At 38.2% G+C, this 25,136-nt stretch overlaps 1 protein-coding gene across 2 annotated transcripts; it reads left to right on the top strand.

Annotated features, from left to right (window-relative positions):
• The first annotated feature begins 5,951 nt into the window (after positions 1–5,951).
• Positions 5,952–25,100, top strand: krt222 (keratin 222). Of its 2 annotated transcripts, none has more exons than XM_055041050.1 (11): positions 5,952–6,377; positions 8,623–8,767; positions 8,996–9,199; positions 11,446–11,528; positions 12,276–12,420; positions 13,250–13,525; positions 17,340–17,465; positions 18,512–18,732; positions 19,688–19,908; positions 19,990–20,092; positions 21,772–25,100. In XM_055041050.1, exons 3-11 carry the CDS (start codon positions 9,002–9,004, stop codon positions 21,983–21,985), a joined length of 1,587 nt encoding a protein of 528 aa, XP_054897025.1. In that variant the 5' UTR covers positions 5,952–6,377; positions 8,623–8,767; positions 8,996–9,001; the 3' UTR covers positions 21,986–25,100. The 2 variants fall into 2 exon arrangements, with proteins under 2 accessions (XP_054897025.1, XP_054897026.1); XM_055041051.1 differs by lacking the exon at positions 5,952–6,377 and adding an exon at positions 8,354–8,456.
• Positions 25,101–25,136: the final 36 nt, after the last annotated feature.

Below are 25,136 nucleotides of genomic sequence, written 5' to 3'. Positions count from 1 at the left end.
ATTAATGCTGTTGTTACCTGGTCAGGCACTGTAGCTGTTTGGCCAAGACGTAGGATTGCACTTGCTTCTCATATGATGAAATTAACAGCGCTCATGAAATGCTCCAATTCACTCATCTTCTAAAAATGGAGTGAGGCTTTAAGGAATATGTTGTTATCATGCAGATGATGTAGACAAAGAAATACAATTCTAATGATACTGACAGTACAAACAGCTGACCAGTCTGTGAGGTAAATGTTGGCTACATCAGAGAATACTGACAAAATCTCTCATTTACCACAAGTTCTTTTTCTGGAAAAGTAAAAAAAAAAAATATCTCAAGCGAGCATAACTTTATTGCAAAATTGAGGAAGTTCTTACAAATTTTGCCATTTTCATAAACATTTTCTAATGCGTTATTTAAAAACGCTCATAAGAAAAACATTGATGGAAACGTAGCTATTGTGGAAAACTAAAAATAATGAATCCAACATATTAGGAAAGGTTAATTCCTTAATAAGCTTGGTTCGTCCATATCAACCATTAGACCAAATGTTTTTTTCAAATTATCTTCTACTTGAGAGAAATATTGAGTGTTGTTTTGAAATTTATAGTTACATAATTTGCTACTACTGCTGTATTTTTGATAATAATCACACATCCCTCTCTTTTGGTCTTTGCCTCCTGCAAGGTTTGAGACTAATTACAAGTCAGAGTTGTTTAACTGGGCTGATAAATATTGATCTTGGCAGAAGTTGGCATTTACTCCTAAATAAACAAAAGGAGCAGTCCTTTTTTTCTTTTTTTCTTAGCAGCTGTCAAAAGAGTTTTTATTTGCATAATGAAAATTCCTTAGATCTCAAATGGGCTCTGATGGAACATGTTTTCCCTCAAAGCTGGTAAGATTTTCTGAAGCATATCAACCACAGATCATGTTTATAGTCGTTCTCCTTGTAAGATCCATGAAGTGTGACAGTTCCAGGTGACTGACAGGATTTCTTGTGGGGACAATTAACTCCTGTTATTAAATCCATTTTTGATCTTTACTGTTCGAATTATCATTCCTGAGAATTTCCTTAGTCAGGTTCCAAATAAATAATGAAAGAAGATAACCTGCAGAGCAATATGACTTCAAACCACTGCAGAGCAGCACATTTGTTGTCAACAACTAAAAAGCTCAGGTTTTGAACCTTCTTTAAGGAGACGATGTGGGGAACAGCAGGGCTGAGCATAATATATTTGAACATTTAGCGTGGGCCAACTTGTTTGTGCTGTTTATTTTAATAATTACACATTTTGTGCTAGCATTCAACAGTACATCTTTAAATGTTGTGCACTTCTGGCAAATGGAAATATTGTCTTTCAGCTCAGTGCAGTTACTGACCTCTTTTTTGATTCTTTGTTTTTCTTTTGATTTTTTTTTTGTTTTCTGAAAGGTGTATTTCATTATTGTTTTTGCTCTTTGGTTAGTGTATTTTGATACAGTCATGTTTGCTGAAAAGTAAATGATTTGCTCTCAAAGGTATTCCTTCCCATTTAGTTTTCAAAGTCATTGCATTTTCCCACATTACTCTGCTCAGCACAGGGCTCTTCTTTAATGATAGCCTCTGGGAGCTGTTTAAATCTTTTTATTTACAGAGTTTTAATGTATCTACTGAAATCTGAATTGTTTTATATCTGTCTCTTGATAAGGAGGCTATAAATGACTGTTTTAGTTGTCATACTCTAGCACAATTAATCTGAGCTGACGTGTTTTGGAGTATGTGCCCTACCTATTTCTGTGTAACTCTAAACTCACCACTCCCAGATTAATTGTTTTGTAAGACACACGCAACTGATTATGACCACAATAATTGTTTTTTTTTCACCCAGCTGCTGTAAAGCTGTGGAAAAATTAAATAACTGTGGCTTTAGTGTAATACAAAGGTTTTATCCTTTCTGCTCAACTTGCTCCATTTATCTCTTTTGTAATATTGAGTGTGTATTTATTATTTAGCAAAGAGGGCCTTGACGACATTAACTTTAATGATTTTCAAGCTCTTGTTCTCAGGCTGTCAGGAGTGCTACCGTCCTGCATGCATGAGAAACTTTTTTTAGTTGTATGTTGTCTTTGTTTCCACAAACTAAAATGTGTGGAATGGTGCGCGGCAGGTAGTTCACCACATAATTGTCTGTGTACCCTTAAATGACCAGCATTTGATTTGAAGCTGCTTCAAGTTTGATTGATAGAAACAAAATGTACAATGAGAATAACTATGTGGTCTTTCTGGTTCTGTCTACCTTAACAGTGTCTTGAATCAGGTGACTCAAATATTCTTCCAGACGATCGTTAGAACTCCTGCATTGTAAAGACACATGAATCAGTGTCAAGATTATAAGGGGAAACAAATACCAGCATCTAGTCATTCAGTTTGCCTTCAGGGTTTTTCCCCCCCACCAAACACTTCCCTATTTTTTTCACCTGTAACACAGTTTTTGCTTTCACAATGTGTCAAACAACATGTCGAAACATGCAAATATATTATAGGTTATGTTCAGAACATTTGTACCCTTTGATTTACGACAAAGGTCTCCTTAAAATTAAGCAAAGATCCAAAATCATTAAGAAGACAACTGCAGCTGAAAAGAACACTCCTCTCTCATGAATCATGCAAATCAGTATCGAAAGAAAATCACTGATTGCGTTTGAGTGAAGTACAAAGACAGCTTGGATTTGACAAATGGTTATCTCTTAAGTCGCTTATCAGCTTCTTGCTTCAAGAACGGAGAATGTTAAAATATAACTTAAGAATAATCTAAAATGATTACTTTTTAGAAAGCTTTCAGTTTTAATACAGATGCTGAGTCGCACTGACAGGCTTCTTTTTCAAATAGAGTACAGTTTACTGGTAAAAAGCTGGACCCCCTTTTAGCCTTCAGCATTTATGGCATTGAATCAATAAGGTTTTCAGAAACTTTTCTCAGAGATCTTGGTCTATACTGACATGATAACATCATATTTTAGCTGGAGATTTACTGTCAGCACGTAAATAATACAAATCTTCTGTTTCACCACAACACAAAAGAAAAAAACAAAAGCTATTGGGGTGATATCTGGGGACTATTAAGACTACTGAAATATAGCAAATTTCTTGCAATGCTCAAGAAACCAGGCTATTTAAATTTAGTGGCACGGTGCATTATCTTTTCAGAAGTAGCTATCAGAAGATGCATACATTATCCAGTGGTTGTACTTATACAATGCTCAACTAGCAAAAGACCAAAAGTGTGCCAAGAAAATAGCCTCCAACTGTTATATCACCATCGGTTTGAACAGTTGATAGAAGGACATCTGAAGGATAAGGCCTGTCAAAGGAGAACACAAGTCCACTTGTCTAAATTGTAACTTCAGTTTTCTGTTTTTAACTAAGTGGAGGCACCAGCTCTTCTGCTGCCATAGTCTACCTGATCCAGGTTCCAGAGAAGTTGAAAAACAACGTCCTTACATTGAATGAGGGCTATCTACACAAACAAAATATTCACACACTAAAGAGACTTAACATTTGTTAAGTCTCTTCAGGCTTAACGTTTGTGACATCTTTTCCGCAACTACAAGAAACTGTTTTCTAAAAAAAGAAAAAGGATCTTTCAGTCATTTGGTTGAAAAACATTTAATTGTTTTTGTGTAAATATGCATGTCTAGCTTTTGTTTGCTTGCTATAAAGCTGTTGAATGGTAATGTAAATCTCTTCCAAAAAAATAATTTCCATGTTCACATCTCTAAGGTAACAGAGTGAGGTGACAGCCGTCACAATATATGGCAGGTGTTCTTTTAATTCTTTTTATTTGCATCTCTTTCTTGTGATTTTCACCATGTTTTTTGTTTAAGCTTTGTCAAATTCTTTCTAACGGTATTTGCTTGGAATACGTGTGGCTGCAGTAAACAACATCTTTGAGTCTTTTGTAAGAATTTTTGAAAATGTTTCTTAGTGTCGCTGTACAACTACTCAGTGCACAATAAGATTTTTTTCTCTTGAGAGCACTTTTTATAAACTGCACACTTTCTGTGAAGCTGCTTTGAAAAGTGACACTTGATTTTCCACCTGCATGTTTACTGTATATTTGTTATGCAAAAAAAATACCATACAAGATTGTATCTTTAAGCTTGTTTGTTTTGTGGCTCATTGCATTACATTACAGCAAGAATGAACAGCAAAGATGGGGGTTAAACTCCCGACAGTGCAGAAATTGTTGTAACCTGCCTCACTCTATGGAAGATGTTGCAAACAGAGCTTCCTCTCCCAACAGTGGCACGATGGCGCTCATGAGAGCATTTGTCGTGTCAAAAGATCATAAAACGCAATTTCAGTCTGTGCAACTTTAGATATATCAGAGCTGATCAGCAGATAACTTTAATTTAGATATTTGTGATTAACAAACACACTTACAATTAGATTCATGGTTTGTCATGTAAAAAGCATCTGAGATTTGACCTTTAACTTATACTTACTAGCAGATCCGATGATGTATCAATGAGATACAACTGTAAAAGATGTCAAGTAAAGTCAAATTTCAACGTAATCCAAATGGTTCATTTAAAGGTTGGCAATGATCTTTCATATCCAGTTTCAGATGCATGATCCGATTTTGATGTAAATTGGATCATGCATGTGTGATTTAGAACCAACCATATACAAAAGATATGATACTGGAATTTACCACTTTGCCGCACTCACATGCTCCATTCAACAGTCACTGTTCAGTGTATGATTCAATATCACCTGTGTCATCAGACACGGCTTGAAAGTTGTAAGTCTGAGTATGTACAAGGAGGACATCCATCAACAGGACATGTTACTTCGTATTATAAGTAGGTGGGGCTAAAGTGATGTCACCAAATGACCATGTAAATGTGTTAAGAGCTGGTCTGTAATGACACACAAAAAGCTTGATCCAGCTCTGGCCTTTTGTGTGGAGGTTATTAGAGGCTTGGTCACTTGTACATGATCTGATGCAGCAAAAAGCTTTTGATAACTTTTTATCTTCAGTACCTTAAGATTGTGTTGAGTGATTTTGAGGTCTGTAATTCAAAAGCCCAGGGGAAGAACCAGGATATCCTGAAGGGACTATGCTTCTTGGCTGGCCTGGAAACGCCTTGGGATTCCCCTGGAAGAGCTGGAAGAAGTGGCTGGGGAGAGGGAAGTCTGGGCCTGGATGGATGGAAGGATGGATGGATGGATGGATGGATGGATGGATGGATGGATGGATGGATGGATGGATGGATGGATGGATGGATGGATGGATGGATGGATGGATGGATGGATGGATGGATGGATGGATGGATGGATGGATGGATGGATGGATGGATGGATGGGATAGGAGAAGTTCACTCAGATGCAATGTGTGTAAAACAGAAAAAAATGGCAGCTTTGATCCAAAATGGCCAGCTTCCTGTTGGGTTTGGACAAAAGGCTTGAGGGGCTATTTTGTAAGTTTTGAGAAGTTACGTGTCTGCCAAATTTCATAGTCTTGGGTCAAAACATGACTTGTTATGTTCATTGTATTAAAAACTATTAAAAACTAATTAAAAATATACATATGTATGTTGTTTTAAATGGTACAACATAGTTAAGCTAGAGTCAGTAAGTCCAGGATGAATGGTTAGATAAATACTAGCTTTGTATAAACCTGACAATGTGAAGGAGGCTTATTTAACTTAAGCTGACAATCTCTCTTACAACAAAGACTGGGTAAGAGTTCCTAGAAATTTAATCTGCTCAATATTTTTGGATTTAGGCTACATAAGCTGCAATCCTGATCGAAAGTGGTGTGCATTATAATATATTGTATGGTCAAAAACATGTTATGAAGTTTTTTTGTGATTGCTTGAGGCTTTTTTCAAGAAGATTTGATGTCTGTCCTTTAAATTCCTTAAATAAAGGACTCTTTGTTTAGAAAGTGGAACAGGACTCAGTGAGATCCTAAGAGTCCACCCTTCACAGGAACAGAGGAATGCAGAGTTACCTAGAGGTCGGATTCATAAAAGTGCTTGATGTTAAACCCGTAGCGTGTGGTTGGCTTGGTTCTTTTCTCTCTCTCTCTTGTACACAGTGTCCACAGCTCCGCCTCGCCTCCTGAAATTTGAATGTTAGCACCAGCTGGGGACGTCACTTGCTAACAAACATGAAAGCTATGCATTAGAAGGCATTTCTTGGACCACAGAAGAAAGCAACGTTTTCTTCAGAAACAGGATCTGTGACATTGTTCCTCTTTATGGGCACAGAAATCGTCAGTCCCAGACGCTTGACTGGGTGCTGCCTTTGATTCGTTGAGGATTTTTACTCGGCGGCAAATGTTCTTGTCTTCTTTGCCAACAAGGAGAAGACACCTTGCTGAGAGGGCGTGGGAATGTGTTGACAGTAAGCAGACAATCCTAATTCCTGACTGTTTTGGTTCACATGCTGTTTTTAAAGACTTATTGACATCTTCACAATTACTGTCCAGTATGTTGTCTGCCTGGTATTGCAGACAACTGAGCTAACTCTTTCTCTTATGTCAAGCATAACCTTAGCTAACTGGTTTTAAACTCTCTTGAGAAACTTTGCATAATGAATTAACGTCTAGACAGAGACAATATTTGTAAAGTGGTTGTAGCTCTCTGCATCCATCACTCAAACATCCTGCCCCTTATGTACATAGTGGAGAAGTCAAATATATATAGATACAGTAGCTGAGAGTTCACAGACTCTTTGAAGTCAAAACAGGCGTTATGTTTCACATAAAAAATTTTTGTGCCCTTTTAAGCACCAACCTCTTAAAATCAGACCAGTTCAGTCTATTTCAAATTTATTTCAGTCCAAGATATTCAGATTTTTTTATTTATTTATGCCATTCAGTTCAATTCTGAATTTCAGTTCAGTTCTGATCTGTCTTTCATTCCATTCTTTCTTAGAAAAATAAGTAGGAATAGATACAAATCTCTACTTACCTTTGGAATAATTGGAAACTTATCCCATAGGTATAAGTGCTGATTAATACCTTTGGATATAAGTAAAGATACCCAAAGACAACATAAGTGACTTTGTAAAGTCACTTATGTTGACTTTACATAAGTCAAGTAAAGTCAAATTACTTGACTTTACTTGACTTATGTCAAGTAACATTCTCTCTGATGTTTCTGATCAGAGAGAATGATCAGAAATTGCCATAAACATATGATTAACAGCAAAATATTTATTGTTAGCTGAAAGGGATGGATAAATGTCACATGAATGTCTTAAAATGAGATTTCAAAATTAATTTCTGTGAAAAAACAAGAGAAAACCAGGTGTGTTGAATTTTTTTAATCAACAGGTTGATAAAAGGTTGGTGAATTTTAAACCTCCTCTTGCATCTAACTGATTAGTGAAATTATTGTCAGTGGTTTTAAGTGACCTGTGTGTTTTTACAACTTCAGGTGTTTATGTTTTTTAGTAAAGATTCAGTGTTGTTAAACGTGATGCTTTAAAGCATGTTCATAACTTAATTTCAATAAAGACTGTTAATCTAATGATGCAATGTTGTAGTTCAGGCTACTCCACCCTAGAAATGCTGTGATTATTCACAAAGCTGTAAGAATGATTCATGTAACTTTTAGCAGTTATATTTTTTATACTGACAAGTGACTAATTTTAAAGCCTTACATTTGTCTTAGATCAACTTGTTAGATCAGCAAAATAACAAAGATAAACTAAACATTTATGTAAGAAACTAATATTATTTTAGCAGCATGATGCCATGAATTTAATTATTTTGTAGTGAAGAACGTTGTATAAGAAACATTAAAATACAAATATATTTTTCTTATATAGAAATCAATCAAGCCGACATTTATATCTAGTTTTAGTTTGTTACATGATGCTGTACCCAACATACAAAAGCAATTAATTCATTTAAATTCACTGTCTTTCTTACATATTGCCCTTTGACCACTTTTGTTTACATACTGAGAGCTTTGGTGGAACAGACCTCTGGTTAGACCAAACATCTGACTCAGAACATCTTCTGGTTTTATTATTCTGAGGCTGTGATGATACTTAGCAGGGCACCTTAGCCTGCTGGCTGTTTGACAAAGATATGGAAATATATGTAAATTTTAAAGAACAAACACAGCGTGGCTGCTGTAAATGGAAATGCCTTTCTTTTAGCAACATTTGAATCACATCATACTATTTAAAGAAGCAATCTCTGGCCCAGACAGTCTGGTAGAAACGCTCTAATTTTACCAAGCTAGCCTTTAAAGATCTTAAGCAAGAGGTGAGTCAATCAGAGGTTCTGGGGAACAGACTTGTGTTAGTTATGGTGTGTTTAACCTGTTATTATGGAACAACTAAAATCCACACCGGTCCTGTCACTGTGTTTCCCTGAACATTCTCTTTGCAGCTTGTGCTGCTGCCTGTTTGAAAGCAGCTCAGTAATCCTGGATCAGGGAGCACAAAAGCCCCCAGAGTGTTGGTGAGGTAAGCACTGCATCCAGGACTTGCCCCATGACTCTCCTTCGTCCCACATTCTGCCCGGCGGGGGAGATGGGGCAGGGAGGAACGTCCCTGTCCTGGCTGATCCTGAACTCTACAAATTAACACATATGCTGTGATATTAAACAGCTGCCACTCTTCTCTGTGTCAGAGTTTGGCTGCTGATGATCTGGGACACAGTGGGAAATCAACCAGCTCTCTGCAAAGGAGTACGGCTGATGTGTTGTATTGGCTTGGTATGACCAGGAAGGCATAACACGGCTTCAACTCTCTCGTAGAGTGCCACGTCACTTCAGGTGAGTATCAGTGGGTAAACATTTACCTTGTAAACACTTTTGTCATGGTGGTTTCAGGTGGGAGGCAGAGTGTTTGCTGTGAAAGTTATAAACCCTTATATTACTGTGAATGTGACTCTCCCAGCTGCGTGCAGGCTCAGTGTTTTTGCCATCACAGGCGCTACATTTTACTCTGGGAAATTTCTGCTGCTTGTGGGATAGTAAACATTTGGATGAATGCTCTCCCAGGACTCCATGGATTTGCTGCAGGACTCCAGCCACACTATGTGGGACCTGAATACCCGACTGAAGAGTTTCATGGAGCAGGTTAACAAGCTGCAAGAGGCCAACCACCAGCTGGAGGCTCAGATAGCCGAGCGGAGCTTCAGGAATGCCTCACGTAGCCAAAACTGGTCCAAGCAGGAGCAGACCGTCAGGGACCTCCGTTCACAGGTGACTATTAGAAATCATTGACTTATAAATAATAAAAAAAACTATAGATGTTCCATTAGATGTTGCTTTTCAGACTCTTCAATGTTAGAATTTCTCCCAATTGCATCATTTTAAATTCAGTGTGCATGAAAGATTAAGCACCAGTGACTGTGGTTTTTTATCTTGTTTCAATTTAATGACTGCTTCACGTGCAGAGATGTTAAAATTCTGGATTAAATAACTTAATGACAATGATTTTGCTACTTTTTCTTCTGCAGTGGAGACTAGTATAGTGGGTATGCTCATTCCAGGACTGCTATTGGACAGTTTTTCTAATTTCTCTTTTGATTCTTCTGTGAGAAATTGCTCTCTGGGACTGTAAATCTAAAATTATTCACTGGAACATCCAGAGGTGTAGGAATATATTTGTAGCTGACCATCCATATGTTTTGTAAAAGTCTTAAGACGGCTCTTTGTTTTTTCCCTATTATGAGACGCATCTTGTGCAGTAGCTTGGTAAAGAAAAAACATTTCATATGCCATCCATTATGACAAATTCACTAATAATGAATAGGGTTGTTTTCTAAATACTTAGTACTAAAAGTATTTTACCCATTTCTTGGCTTTTTCTTCCTGTTGCATCTTTGTTTGCTGTGTTTAAAAAGTGTAAGTATATACAACTTGGCATGCTCAATACTCCAGTCTCTAGGTCAGACATACAACTCCGTTAAATCAACTTGCTGCAGAGAATTATAAATACTTGTCTGTGACATTTGGCTGGACTGGAGCCAGAAAACCTGGCTAATGTCACAGACACTCAACATAAATACTGTGGGAATGTTTCTCACTTTGAGGATTCTTAGTCTGTGGAACATTAACTAACTTGTATGATTGGTGCTGCAATGTCACATGACTGAGATTTATGGTTTCTTCTTCCTTTTTACTTGCTGTTTTATACTTCTTAGTTAGTGTTAAAGACTTGACAGATGATATCTTCATTGTTTCTGCTTAAATTGTCCATAGTATAAAATATAGCACATGTTTCCATGACACCAGCCATCTCAAGTACTCTGTTTCTTTGTCGGTTTATCCAACTCGAGCTTTTATGTCAGCATGGATTTAATATTTTGGTTATCCTTCATGTTTTCAGCGCACACTCGAATGGTTGCGCTGGTTGTCTCGTAGTCGACCTCTGAGACAAGTGCTCACTCACCTCTGAGAGGGTATAGTGATACCCTTATAATAATTGGAGCATCATGTTTATAGTAAAGCCTGGGAATATTCCATGTTATCATTGGCTCTCCTTGAGTTTGGGTGTGTTTCTCTCTAAGAGTTGTATATGTGAGAAACGAAAGAAAAATGAGGGTGTGAATTATATTTGATGTGTGTGCCAAACAATACAAAGCTCTTGTATTCTTTCCTCTTGTATTTTTCCTCTGTCACAAAAGAATTTTTGTTTTGTGTTAAAGTGCTTTTTTAACTTATTGAATGCTATCAATCAACTGAAAGTGGACAGTATGTTTGTAGCAAATATTACAGTTTTGTAAAACCTATTAGTATAGCAGAGTAGCAGAGTGATCCATTTACACTCAAACATGAGTGCTGAGAAGATTTTTTTTCAAATGGTGAAGAATAATAAACATTGAATGAAATAAATACAAACATCACTTCAAGAAAATTGTTTTTGATATTTTTTCTGGCCTATGTGCTTTGAAGCATCGTATCTAAGTTCCCGCTGTCATCTTCACACAGACGCACAGCAGTCTCTCTCACCTGGAGGGAAAGTAATTGTGCCTCTTAATATGCAAAGCAGTTCAACAGTTTGGGGAGTAATGTTTCATGACTCTACACTCCAACAAATACTTTTAAAATACTTTCATCTGCTGCTGACATCATGCTGCACACAAGTATGTTTATGCGAGTTGTTTTTTATTTCTTGTTAAAATGCTTTGGGCTGTGTCAAACAAAGTCCATGCAAGAAAGATTGCTGAAGGAGGAACTCAACGTTTGCAAATTTTACATTCCAGTTTGCAAACTTTTGTAGAACATTACAAACATATGGAATGGATGCATGGATGACTGGAGGGACAGCTGGATTGATGGATGTTGACTAAGATTAGTTATGTATCATTGCCACACTGACTAATTTGAGACGGAAAGTAATATGCAAATCAACATGTTCTTAAATTTCTATTTTATTCTTAGGTATTAAATGTTTTCACATATATCATGTCCTGATTGTAGATATGTTAATTTGTTTCTTTCAGATTTGTAATCTCCTCATGGAGAACGCCCAGTTGGCATTACAGTCTGATGACATGAGGTCCAGAGCTGCTGCTATCCAAACCAGGTCAGCTCCATTTTACTTTTGTTTTCCTGAGTGTTCTAATGCTCCACTTTTCCCAGTCAATACTAAATCTAAATAGATGATTTTGAGTTGATATGCAATAGATCAGATCTATTTAACCTCTTAAACTAATCAATATCAAAGATGTTAGCTAAGGACTGTTTTCTTTAAAATACATTATATTTATAAATATGAGGAGTCTTTGTGGGGTAATTATTACCAGCACATGCAATGGTCTCACTGGGAATGTATGAATTACTCTTTGTTTACATCCTGATTTCCAGCCTGTTGTAACCTTACTGAGATCAATTCCCACTTCTGTGAGCAGGCCAGCATGCAAATCCAGCCAAGGCTTTTGTGCCGCTTCAGCATTTTCGCTTATGTATTGATGCGGGGCGACACCAAGCTCCCTGCCAACTCCCTCTGCTGTCAGTTTTTAACCCATGAAGGACAGAAGCAGCTTTGTTCTTTTTATAGCTCCAGCTGATGTGTCTCCTGACCAGCTGAATGACTCAGAGAGACTCTGCATTCTGATAATGACACCTTTAAGACTTTTCCATTTTTGTTTCATTTGAAGGATCAGTGTTTAATATCTTGCCATTTTCATGAATGAAAAATATTCTCAGTTCAGATGTGTTGCAATCAGTGGAAAACTTTAACATAAATTTTTTGAATTTATTTACTTCAGGGTAATTTATTTTTAGAAATGTTATGCATGAACTTAAATGTGCAAACACTGACTGGTTGTAGGTGTGAGATGGAGGAGAGGACCACTAGACGCCTTGAGCAGCAAGTGTCCCTTCTCCGGGAGGCAAAGCGAGAAGCAGACGAAAGCAGCAAGGCACTGCAAGCCGAGTGCTACCACTTACTGCAGCAGATGGACCAGGAGTTTATGGTCTGTGTTTCCCCTCTGCTATGCATTGGATAATATAAATATTTTATACATTGTTGTTTCCTTACTTACAAAGAATGGCGAGATCTCACATTAACATCGTAGGTACAGCTCAGCTGTGAGAAAGACGGCTCATTTTCTCTTCCGTTAATGTATATTAGCTTGATTTGCCTCCAAGTTTTCCTTTCCACCCTCGAGATGAGGCTAAGGTTTCTGTAGTTATGTTGGTTTGAACTTGAACAGCTAGAGGAAGTGTTAACCACTTCACCATTCTCTACTTATTTATTGCAGAAACTGCAAGTTTTAAACGTACATTACAATCTAGTAGAAAACATACATAATAAATATTATTATAAAATTAGAATTCCTGTTAGAAAATATTAGTGGTACCTACATGACCCTTATTAGGCAGCATTAAAATAATTAAAGGCATTTTCATTTGAGATACCTCACGTAATTATAACCTACAACCGTGACAGAAGAGTTATGAGTGAGCTGTTCCAGCCTCAACATGATTATTGGGTGCGTGTGTTTCTTTTGAGTTTAACAGTTCACGGCATCTTCTGATCTGCCTCTTTCGCTCCTTTAGTTTCTCTATTAGTTCTTACCTCTGCATTGCATGCCCTATCTGCTTCCTACTCAACCCATAAGCCCAATCTCTTTTTCACATTTTTGTTTGCTGTTTTTCCTATATTCCCCTTGTCATTCCCATGTTATTTTTAATATTTGTGGGGGGGGGGGGGTTCTCCTTGCCACCCTTCACTCTGTTTACATCATCCCCTTTCCTCCTCCCACCCTCCCTTTTCTGTTCCCTGTGGTTGGCTGTGTCCAGGCAGCCCAGGCTCTGCAGCTGCAGCAGGCCGGCTCCTGCAATGCTCTGTTAGCAGCAGCAGCAGGAAGGGAGGAGGAGGATGGCACAGCAATGGAGCTCACCCAGCTCTTCGACCAAATCAGAGCGCAGTGCGACCAGAGCAGACCTGCTGGCCTGGCTGAGAGACACCGTGTCCTGGGAACAGTCTCAGATCCAGCTGCCGGCTTGGTGGGGCCTGGCCAGTCTGGATCAGGAGCGGCAGCAGCTTCCAGAACACACAGAGGAGTTGTTACTGAGGTAGGCATCCACTTCCACATCCTCACCCATTTTTTTTACTCTCTCTTCATGGTTTTCTGGCTGTAATCCAGCATGACACACCCTTAAGAACAAGAAGATAGTGGGATTTCTGTGATGAAAGGCTTGGAGTTTAAAAGCTGCTGTCTTTCTCTCTGTATCATCAGTGTTTATTCTTTACTTCTTGTGGATCTGTGAACAAATTTAATGGTTTGTCTCCTCATTCTTCTTATTAAATGCTGCTTTAAGAAGTATAGTCCATTAGCGGTTAGCTTATGAGGTAAATAACTCCTGATCCTCATTAAATGTATATGTCTCAAACTACAGCAAAAGCCATTCCTAATCTGTCCTAATATTTTGCAAACCCTTAGTCAAGCAAGTATTTTTTTTTCAGTATTACTAAAAAAAATGATTATTTAACCAATCCTGTAAGCAGAGGTTATGTAATGTCTTTTTAATAGAATAATCCAAATGTTTTAGATGTATATATTCAGTTCTCTGGGATGTTTTGTGTCGTTTTCTGCTAATCTGAGCCATCTTGGGGAAGAAACAATGTGAGCAAAATCACAGCTTTTAAAACTTTTCATTTTAGTTTTGTTTAGAATTGAAGCTCATATAAAAAATATTTTTAAAAGATTGTAAGACAAAAAAAGTTGAAGATAAGGAGCCAAGAAAAGAACAACCAAAGCTACATCTATGGCTGTAGCTAGAATATTAATTCATAAAATGTAAACATATAAACATTTATATGGTGATTTATCCAGTGATTTTTTTTAATGAACCCAGTCAATTCTCCTCATTGGTAAATGACTAAATGTGACAAGAGTACAACACAAAACATTTTTAAGCAAAGTAAAAATTTAGCAGCAAAACAATGTGTCACCAGGATTGTAAATTACTTTATACTATAATTTATGCTACTACTTTATATTAGCAATATTTTTCTGTGTCTCACTTTTATCCATATAATTGGTTCTCATTTCAGTCGTAAGGATAAAATCACACTTCAGTAAAGTGTCTGTGACAGCATTAGTCTAATAATTCAATCAGAAGGTAGTTTAACAACATTTTGATTGGCCCAAAAAAATCACTTAAAGTTGATACATAAGAAATGCTGGCTGGAAATGAAGTTAAAATGTAGACAGTCAGGGCAGCGGTGGTTAACTGCAGCAGAGGACATGTAAGACAGAAAACTACATGAAGGGAACGTGATGTAGTGCAGAAGTACTTGGAGCAGGACTGAGCAGATGAACCAGCAGTGACGAAAGCCAAAGAAGAATTTATGCTGAGGAGAAGTGGCAAGTGGAAGACGAAACACATTCAAACAATAGTGAAAGCCATCCATAATCTGTCCTAATATCAGCAGGTTTAACAACCCCTGGTACTAATGAGGCAGATGATAATGCAATTATAGACAAATAGAATTAAACAGGATAAATAGCAAAACAAGAACGAAGCATCAACCAGAAACTAATAAGTACTACAGAAAAAATACAAATACAACAATAAGAAAGACTGTGTTATTTAGCTCCACAAAACGTATGTTGTATTTATACAGAAAAACCTTGACATGTCTGAAAATCAGTACCATACATTATCAACAGAAGGATTTCCACTGATAACAAATGCAAGTGCCTACAGACAAATTTTTGAATCCCTTTCTTAAAAGTTTGAACTGCCCAAGAGTGACCAGTTTGGATAGTTTCTGGTTCTGCTGAAGCCTGTTCCAGGTGGAGGGACCAGAAAAAGAAAGCCTTTTTTGCCGAGCTCCGGTCGCATTGAAGGAACACTGAATGTAATAAAGTCCAATATTTTTAAATATACTTCTGATTAAATTCTAGAAAATGCATTAAAGTGAAGTTCTCTATCCTTTGTTGTGTGTGCCCTCATAGCAACCCCTAACTTGGTCAGACTTTCACATTTAACTTCTCCACACCTAATTGGCCTTGAGCCAGACAGAAGTGCTGATTTGTGCTCAGTGAAATGCTGACAACTGAGAAGCGTTTCAAAACAAATTCACAGACAAGACAGCCTGGTTCATGGGTGAATGTCATCTTTTCAAACTGTACAATGGTTTTCTCCGTTGTTATTATTCACACCAAAACACAAACTCACAATTGGATGTGATATAGAGATATTATCTATTATGAATGAGAGTGAAATACTTTGGATTTCCAAAGTATGAATCCGCCTTGAATACAACCACAAATTCAGTAAATCTGGCTGGGAATTCATGTAGCAAACCAGAAGAAGTGGTTATGTACTTTAAGCAATTTCAAGTGTGGCATGCATTTGTGTATAATTAAAACATTAGCTTTAGCTGCAATTAGATGGTAGGCCTTCACATTATCCAATTATTCTGGCAAACTGCAGAAGGAGCTTTTTGTGGCATTCTTCACCAATGACGCTCTTCTGCCATAAGGGCTAAATTTGTGATAATTGCATTAGTTGTTTTATCATCAGATTCTCTGACCTGAGCCAAGGATCTTTGTAGTTCCTTAGGTGACCTTGGTAGCGGTGGAGTTCTTCCATTCCCTTTGTATTTTCACCAGACGGCGTGTACAGTGCTCTTTGAGATGTTCAAAGCTCAGAATATTGTTTTATACTCTAGCTCTGGTTTGAACCTCTACCCAACGTTTTTCCCCAATCTTCATGATGCTGATCGGTCACTGATGGTCTCTAACAAACTTCTGAGGCCGTCACAGAACAGCTGCATTTATAATGAGATTAAATTACAAACATCGTGACAGTATTTATTAAATAGGTAACTTTTTAAAGAAGTTGAGAGGCTATTTGGATAACATGTTTTGTTTTATTTGGGAGAATCAAAGTAGAAGGGGATCAGAACAATTGTACACCACATTTTTCAGATTTTTGTGCTGACTAATCATTTAACGTACCAATAAAATGAGATATGAGAAGTTTGTGGACTGTGAACATGCTTGCATGGTACTGCAATGAGCTGAAAGTATAGGAATAAGCGCTTCAAAATTATTTTGGCTGATACTTTTAGTAAGGCAAATTAGTTCATCTGTAACAATGATAGGAATTTATTGGGTTTCGCTTTCATGATTTTATTTCATTTATAGGTCATCATAAAAATGTCACTGCTGAAATTGTTGAGTTGCTGAAATAAAGCATTTATATCGTTTGCATGTTGAGCCAACCGGAAAAGAAAACCCTTCCCTGGCCTGATCTGAAGAGGGATCTGGTGTTATCAGTAATTACTTGCTGATGATGGGAAAACTTGGCTGAAACCTGCTTGTCCTGTGACTCAAAAAACGTTTTGTATGTCGAGACAGGTAGTAAGCGTAGGTGGAGGAAGAAAGAAAACACTGAATGCCTTACATAACTTCAGATTCTTTTATATTTCTGGGGTTTTTGTTGCTGTAAAAATATATGAATAACAACAAGCAGCTTGAATGTTTGGCTGCGTTTAAAGGTCGTAGGTGAGGAATGCCTCACAGCTGTACGGCGTGTCAGTGAGGTGCAGCTGTGTACACACGCAGGCCTGGGTGTCTGCTCTGTTATCTGTTTGCCCAAACCTGAAATCCACACTGCCAATGTTGCCACCGGTCTCCTCTTCAACTCTTGGCTGAATGCCAGCAGGAGTAAAAAGAAAACACTTACCAACAAGGTGTGGCTTCAAACGAAAAACAGGCTTTTCCTCGTTAGTGTAAGCATTGTCACACTAAGCCCAAGAATTTCATACAGTTTGGACCCTGGTTGTTACATAAAACCACCTCAGCGCTGAGACTGTGTGTACGTTGCGTTCTTCTTGCCAACTGTTCCATATGACCCTCCGTCCATCACATAGGAGGAGGCGGCATGGGCGCAGGTGAGCCTTGGAGGAGCTGCGCTGAAGGAGGCTCGGGCTGAGCTCGCTGAGGCCAGGAAGCAGTGGCGCTCCCTGCAGGTGGAGCTTGAAACCCTGCATGCTTTGGTGAGATAAACTCGTCACTCATCACCACACCCAGCCAGTACACTGATAAGACATGACAAATCTTAGATGTCACTTTTGTTGGCAGAAAAAAAAACACATCACTCTTGACAGGTCAAAGAATATAATCGTCTTTGCATTTTCCAGTCAATTAACAGTGAAAACTTTTCTTTCCTGCTAATTGTTTTCCAACGCCTACATTTTTACATTAATTTTTTTTCCCCACAGATTTTTTCTGCATGAATCAAGGTTATAAAAAATACAAAAATGTGGTTGTTCAAAAAATAGTATTAAAATATAGTCTAGAGTAATTTAATGCGTGAGACAGACAACAGTTACACATTTAGCTCTTTGCACACAAGGATTTAAAGAGCCAAGAAATTAATGATCCTTTGTTAAAGTTGTAAAGCAAAAACAAAATGTGGTGTCAAGTGATTCAAAAACTGAAATTTAAAGAAAAAGATATTAAGTGAGTCAGATGATTTTAATGTTTTTTTTTCTTCAGGTTCATTGTGCTATTTGTTAAACTGAGGATAATTGTTGACATCCACAGTTGTTCTGTAGATTAAGTTAAAGTATTTAATAGAACTACATAACAAGTAAACTATCAATTAATTTTGCAAAAGATGATTGAGTCCCTCTGGAGCTAACAAAGTTGTGAGTTGAAAGTGGTGTGTTCAACTTTAATAAAAAATTTTCCCCAGGAGTCACAACAAAGGGGTTTTGAGGTCAGTGTTGGTGAAATGCAAAACATTTGCTGGTTATTTGATGCCAGTCAAACTAGACATCATACAGGCCAGATGCAAATCTACATGATGATTACGTTTGCAAGTTTTCAAAGAAGATTCTGTGTGGTGTTGTTTGTAGAAGAGAAAAACTTCAGTGGAGGCTTTAAAGGCCTTGTAGGCCTTATGGACAGTTGAGCAAAGGTTTTCTGAGCAAGTTGCAACCACTATCCCTATGGCAAGAGATGGGGATGGTGTGTTCAGGCTGATGTGCAGTGTTTTCTGCCACAGAATCAATTACGTTCATTGTTTTCCGGTCTCCAGGAGAAAGGCCTGGAGTGTTCGCTGCAGCACACCCAGGAGCTGTACACAAGCCAGCTGCACGACCTCTCGCAGGTGATCGTCGGGCTGGAGAGCGAGCTGGAGCAGGTGAGGAGCGGCTTGGCCACCCAACGCCAGCGCCACAGCCAGCTGCTGAACACCAAGATGAGGCTAGAGCGTGAGATTACCACTTATCGGCGGCTTCTGGAGCGAGAAGAGGGCAGGTGAGTGCGAGATGCAGGAAGGGAGGTGGAACTCTTGAGGCACCAGGAAGGAATTCCGTAATGGGAATTTTGTGGTTCTGACATGAACATTCCTGCTTTGCACTTTTAACCCACTTAGTTGACGTGAATACACCAGAAAGTTAATCTTCGGCTCCTCCTAATAAAGTCAACAAAATTATCTCTTTATTGTTACTTTCACCAAAAGAAGTCAAACAGAGCTCTTTGCTTGTTGGGATTAGAGAAAGCAGCTCTTTGTGACTTGGATCATGCAGAAGCCATCCGAGTTGAGAGTGGAAATGTGTAATGGTTACAAGTTGAAACACAGACACTCCTGTATGATCAGCTAATGACACCGACTAGAAACTAAGTCACAGCAGTAATCACAAACAATGAATAAGGTAATCATAACATTGGTTCAGAAACTTATCACTTGCCTTAAAGTGAGTTTTTATCAAACAAGATCAAAGACTCCAGACAACTGCATGACCTGTATTTCTGCTAGCATCAACCTGTTTTATTATACAGTATTTAGCAAGGGCTTTAATTATCTTCTCAAGAATTTGGACAATGAAAGGTGTAGAGGACTCTGGCAGAAGCTGTACCTCTTTGAGCTTTGTAATTGTCATGTCATTGAGAAAAAACATTTAATTCCATGCTGCCAGTAGACACTATGGGTCGGCTAGAGGTGATGGAGAGGACATCTGATTGTTTGCTCATGTTGGAGAAGGGTGGCACCCGAGTGGCTCACACCAAAGAAAACACACATGAATCCTTGTAAAAGCATGAGTTTCCCACTGAAGCATTTTACACACTGCACAACGTTTAGTCCATTTGTAATGGATGCAAATGATTTTCCAAAAAGTCTCATATCCAAGCATGAAACTTGCAGACCTGACATTGGGGGAAAAAAAGCCCTTTTTTCTGTTTTGGCTACCATGAATCTTCGTATCTGCAGGTACATCAGTCCTCGTGCCCATCCGTTGGTTCTCCGGCCCTGGAGGTCTCCTGTGACGGAGCCAAAAGAAAATGGGTTGGAAAACAGCTTCAGTGACTCTGCTGTCACTCCGGATGAACCAAAATCTGAACCTCTGCCTGACATCCCGTCGCTCCTTCCTGCTGACAGTGGACTGAAGAAGAGCAAGCTGTACAGGCAGCAAAGCCTTGTGATACTCACAGGTAGGACACACACGCACACAAACACACACAAAACCTTATCACAATGCTTACTTATGGTGTGTCATGGATGTCTTTCCGCAGAGCCGGAGCAGGATAAGGACTTGCCACTGTCCACTGTGAAGACTCAGGAGATTCTTCAGGGCAACGTGGTGCGGGAGAGCGCAGAAGGTCATGGCACCATTGAGTAAGTATTGATCTTCTCTCGCCCCCATTTACCTGCTGTCAGCAGCTGTGCCTCAGACTGAAATGTGGGCTTTTTTTTTAGCAGTAAGCACTAATTGTATCTCCGTGAAACAGGCTGGTCTACATCATCCAGACAAATACCCTCAAAATGATACTGTCTCACTCTCCTTATCTCATGGAAACAAACCACCTGTTTGCTACCAGTTTTTAATTGTATGCGTGTTTCACAAATTAGCACATCATTCCCCTCACACCCAAGCAACATCTGCTCCAGCAGGCAAGGGCTTACCATCTATACAACATCCAACGAGTCGCACGCAATAAAACAGTGAATCGGCGTCTCAGGTTCTTATGAGTAATTTATCATGGTGTATCATGAGAACTTTGCTGCTGTGTAGGTTTGTGTTTGATGTGGAGATGCATGCCTGGTGTGCAAGCTTTCAGGGTGTGGTGCAGTGTTATTATTGGATGAGACATGGGAGGAATAGTTTTGTATGCTTCAGGTCCAGGAGACACAAAAAGTCTAAAACCTTCAGACACTCTGGCATTATGCTGAAAGGGAAAGCTGCATAGGAGCTGACTCACATGTAATTTTAGCTAACTGTGGCGCAGTCTGTAGACGTCTGCTCACTGTACGACAAACACCTCTCACGTTTTAAGCGTCTGTTGATAATACTGCAAATTAGGAGGCCTCATGTTGTCATCAGAAGGCTTAGAGTTACTGTCATTTAGAATGGCAATGCTTGATGTAGGGATAGACCATGGCTTAAAGCACATCAGCTTTACTGATCCAACTCTCAGAAGCCATTCTTTCTTCATGAAATCTGATCTAATCTTTGAAAAGGATCATACTCCGTAGTTCTTTGCTACTTATAAAAGCCTCGTCTTACAAATGTTTTTTTAGTGTTTGTTTTTGTCTGATTTTAAAAGATATTTTCGCTTTTCTGAGTCAACCTTTCCAGGTTATTTTGAGTGAACCCCTGGAAAGTCCTGGTGGTATTATTTATTGTTCTAATTAGTTATTCATAATTCATAAATATATAATGTTTTTGGGAAGTATTCAAACCCTTTGAACATCTTTACATGCTGTCCTATTACACTCATAAAGTTCAGTGTGTTTTATCCATATTTTATGTAATTTACCACTGCCAAGTGAGGTATACTTGTGAAATGTCGAATAATAATACACGGTATAAAAAAATATGTTACAAGTATAAATCTAAAAAGTGAAATATACATTTCTATTCAGGCCCCTTTACTCTGACGCCCATAAGTAAACTCCTGTGTTGTCACTTACTGTCAGAAATCACCTAATTAGTCAGTTTTTCTGTGTGCAGGTTAACCTCAGAGGTTTGTCAAAGGATATTAATGATCATGAAGGCCAAGAAACTGAGAAGAAAAGCTAAATGTTGTTTACCACTCAGTCAGTTCGCAGTTGACCAATGAACATTTTCCTTTCCAAAGTGACTGAATAAGATATCATACATGATAGATTCAAAATACTACCACAATTAGCTTTGCCACATAGTTGTTCATCATTCTTGTTCAGGAAAAGAACTACAAACTGTGTTTAATGACTTCAAACAGAAACAAACAATAGCTTCCTGTCTCCCCCTTATTGTTCGAACATCCTGTGCAGTAAATGACTGCATGATTTTTTTTGTCACAATCTGCTTGCAGGACAGAGAAGATTGACAAGGTGATAAAGCAGTGGGAGGGCTCCTTCTTCAGAGGGAACCCCAAACTGAGGAAGAAGTCTGTGTCCCTGCGCTTCGACTTGCACATGGCTGCAGCAGACGAGGGCTGCGGCCAAACCAAGCAGGATAGCCTTCCTGACGTGGAGGTTCGTCTCATCATGAAAAGGTCCCGCAGCATCTCCACCATCACGCAGTGACTCTCACGCTTTAAGTACACAGTTATCACCAGTTCGTAGCAGTGTGTGGTGATACCAGAGATGTCCAGGATGCAAATGGAACTGCGGCGATCTCCGAACTCTGGGCTGCAACCATCCATTACCATCATGCTTTCAAATGCAACATTTGCTAAGCTTAGCATCACAGCTCATGACTGAATTTACCTGTCGGCTACTGGTTGTGGCAGGTTAAGTGTTATAAAAGGAGGCTTTTGTGGTGACCGTTTCAATTGAGCCGGAGAGATTTATATTCTCTGCAGTAAAATGTAAAGCATATCCTTACGTCATCGGCTCTGACAAAGAGAAAGTGTCTCTCACTTTTTCAGCCTTTGCTGCATAAGAGGTATTACAGATATAACAGACTAACACTGACATTTAATCCCAGTTAAACTCTTCTTGAAGGTAGGAGGAGACTAATGAAAGCAGACTTGTTCAAGCAGCTACAAACTACCAGAGGGTGCATTTAAGTGGTGGATTTTCTCTACAGGACTGTATGAAAATTATAGAAGTGTCTGAATTTCTCACGTTTTTATTTTATTTTATGTTATTGCATATGTCACCAGCAAACAAAGCTAAAACCTTTTTATTTTCAGATTTATTTTATTTCAAAAGCCCTAATTTAATAGTGATGCTATATGGTCCTTTTCACAAGATTACATAATTGTTTTATCATCAACATAAAAATTATAGCAGAACGAGTACACTTCTTTTCTTCATAAAATAGGGACAAAATGTTACCTACCTTCTTTCTGTAATAGAGTCATTGATATATTTGAATTAAGAATATTCATAACACAAAACCATCTAAACAAAGTTTGTTGCTATTTGTGAAGACAAGCAGGAATGTAACGAGCCAGGAAAGAGAAAGTTGACTTTAGCTATAGGATAACATATCTAGAAACTGTAATACTTCATTTTATTCACTTATACTTTTTGCAGTGCAGTTTCCTTGGTCATTGTGTAATTTCCATCCCTAATCATTACAGCTCTACTCACTGCAATTCAGTTTAAGGGAACCAGTGAATCAGTTAGACAGTAAATTGTAAAATTGCGGGGAAAAAACGAGTGAATTTTGGTTTAATAAAATAAATACAACCTCACAATATAGTAAGATTATTAAAACATAAATGTATGAAATATTTAAGATTACATCCAATCATTCTTTAGGGATGATGCATTGTTACATAAGAGCAGGCCAGCATTAGAGGTTGTAGTTGCACACACCAAAAAACACAACAGGGTCAGATTTCTGTAGTTTGGCACCATCAGTGTTTGTTTTTATCTGACCCTTGTACTGACTTGGCCCAGAAAATACCACAATGTTGAAATGACCAAAGCGACTGCCTCATAATTTTGAATACTTTCCTTTTTAACCGAGTTCAGACTCATAGCTCTTGATAATTCCATTTGTTTTCATGTCAAAAGTAGCAAAAAAGGGAAAAGAAAATACAAAATTTCTCTCAACATTCAGGTATATGTCGTACTTTAGTTCTTACCAGCAGTTTTACTCTGAAGTATGCAGCCACTTGCATCTTTTTTTCCACTGTCAGCATTATATTTATATTAGCAAACAGTGCAGGGGTTATGGAAAACATTGGATTAGTGAATGGAAACAGCAGAAAGTCCTATTAATCGCAACATAATCCCAGACAGAAAGATCCCAGGCAGATATTCAAATCCATAAATTTCTTGCTACAAGGTGGCAATGCTAATAACCATGTCACTCTGCAACCCACTGCAGTACTAATGTCTAATGTTTCTTCATATAATCAGTCCATGTTTTACTTCCAGTTCGTCTTAACCTCACATAATGTAACTTCCCAAAATGTTATCTCAAAGATGTCTGTTACACCTTTCAAACTCTACAGTTTCTTCTATCACTTCAGTTTTGTAGAACAACACTACTTGTATAAAGGTGGCATTAATATTCTGGTATACACTCCTTATATACTCTGCCATTCATTTGGCTCAGACACTGAGAAAAAAACAAGTCACAGTTGCAGCTAATTAAAGTATTTCAAATGGAAATAATGTTTTTTGGTGGCAGAAAAGAGATCTGCTACTAAGCAGCCACACACACATTTGACAGGTATTTATTGTCAAGAAAGCAATATTTTCTCTGCTCACATCAAACAGGAAACATGCTTTGACCTGCCTTGATAAACCTGCCTCTAAAATATGACATTTATTCTTAGGTTTTGATTGCAAAGTCTAAAAGTGAGAACTACAGTACTGCTTATATCTAAATCTGCATGTGTGTTTTCCTATAGAAAATCTTTTTGTGTGTGTCATTTCTGCTTCATTGAGTAACAGGTTAAGGATGAATATTCATCATCATTTGAAAAGTTTTAGGTAATCTTAAAATTAACTGCTTTACTAACTGAAGTAGACAAAATGAAGTTAGATAAAGAACTGGCTGAGAAAAATTATCTGATTGAATGTCTGCAACTCATCTTCCTAGATACAGTAATTTGGCCTGATTGGTAGTTTGGTTTGGAAACGATGGAGAGTCTGAGAGGATCATATCCCGTCATATCATAGTGGCTCTGAGTGAAATATCTCCAGTCCTGTGAATTTCCTAACCCAGTAATTTTCTTACAGTCCTGAAACATGTTGCACTGCAAATCCACCCGGCACGTAAGAACATCTGCACTGAAAAATACCCAGAGTTGGAGCACTTTGGTGGTCCTGTGTGAATGCAGGTAATTCTCAGATTGATAATGTAGATATAATGTACCACTGTGATCCTAACAGCAGCGCCGCTTTTATCACTTACAATGTGTTTCTCTGAGAATCTCGCTTCCTCATTTTCACCAATAGAGGACAGCGTTTATTAAGATTTAGCTCTGCAAGGAATCCATCATACTGTATCTGTGCCTCCTTAGATTTTAAGTTTTTATGCTAAGTTTTGAGTTGAGCTCCAAAGATGTTTTGAAAAATAAAATTCGGACCTATAGGCAGTATGTTTAGGTCCTTCAAGGGTTGTCTAAAATATCTGAATTTATCTTATCTATGCAGTCCTGTGCTTGATTTTTGCTCTGCTTCAAGAAGCACACTAGAGGTTTATCATTTCAAATAAAGAGAAAATGTGCTGACAGGTGTGTTTGTCTTTCAAATGTGTGCCCAATGCAAA

The sequence above is a fragment of the Poeciliopsis prolifica genome, unplaced genomic scaffold (genome assembly GCF_027474105.1).
Source record: "Poeciliopsis prolifica strain line A6 unplaced genomic scaffold, Auburn_PproV2 SCAFFOLD016, whole genome shotgun sequence".
NCBI classification, from domain to species: domain Eukaryota; kingdom Metazoa; phylum Chordata; class Actinopteri; order Cyprinodontiformes; family Poeciliidae; genus Poeciliopsis; species Poeciliopsis prolifica.
The sequence above is the reverse complement of the archived record's forward strand: the minus strand, read 5'-3'. Positions and strand labels throughout refer to the sequence as shown.

Coding starts and splice junctions, on each gene's coding strand:
- krt222 (XM_055041050.1), top strand. CDS start 9,002: ATGGATTTGCTGCAGGACTCCAGCCACACTATGTGGGACCTGAATACC. Junction 18,733..19,687: donor CTGGAGCGAGAAGAGGGCAG/GTGAGTGCGAGA, acceptor TCGTATCTGCAG/GTACATCAGTCCTCGTGCCC. Junction 20,093..21,771: donor GAAGGTCATGGCACCATTGA/GTAAGTATTGAT, acceptor ATCTGCTTGCAG/GACAGAGAAGATTGACAAGG.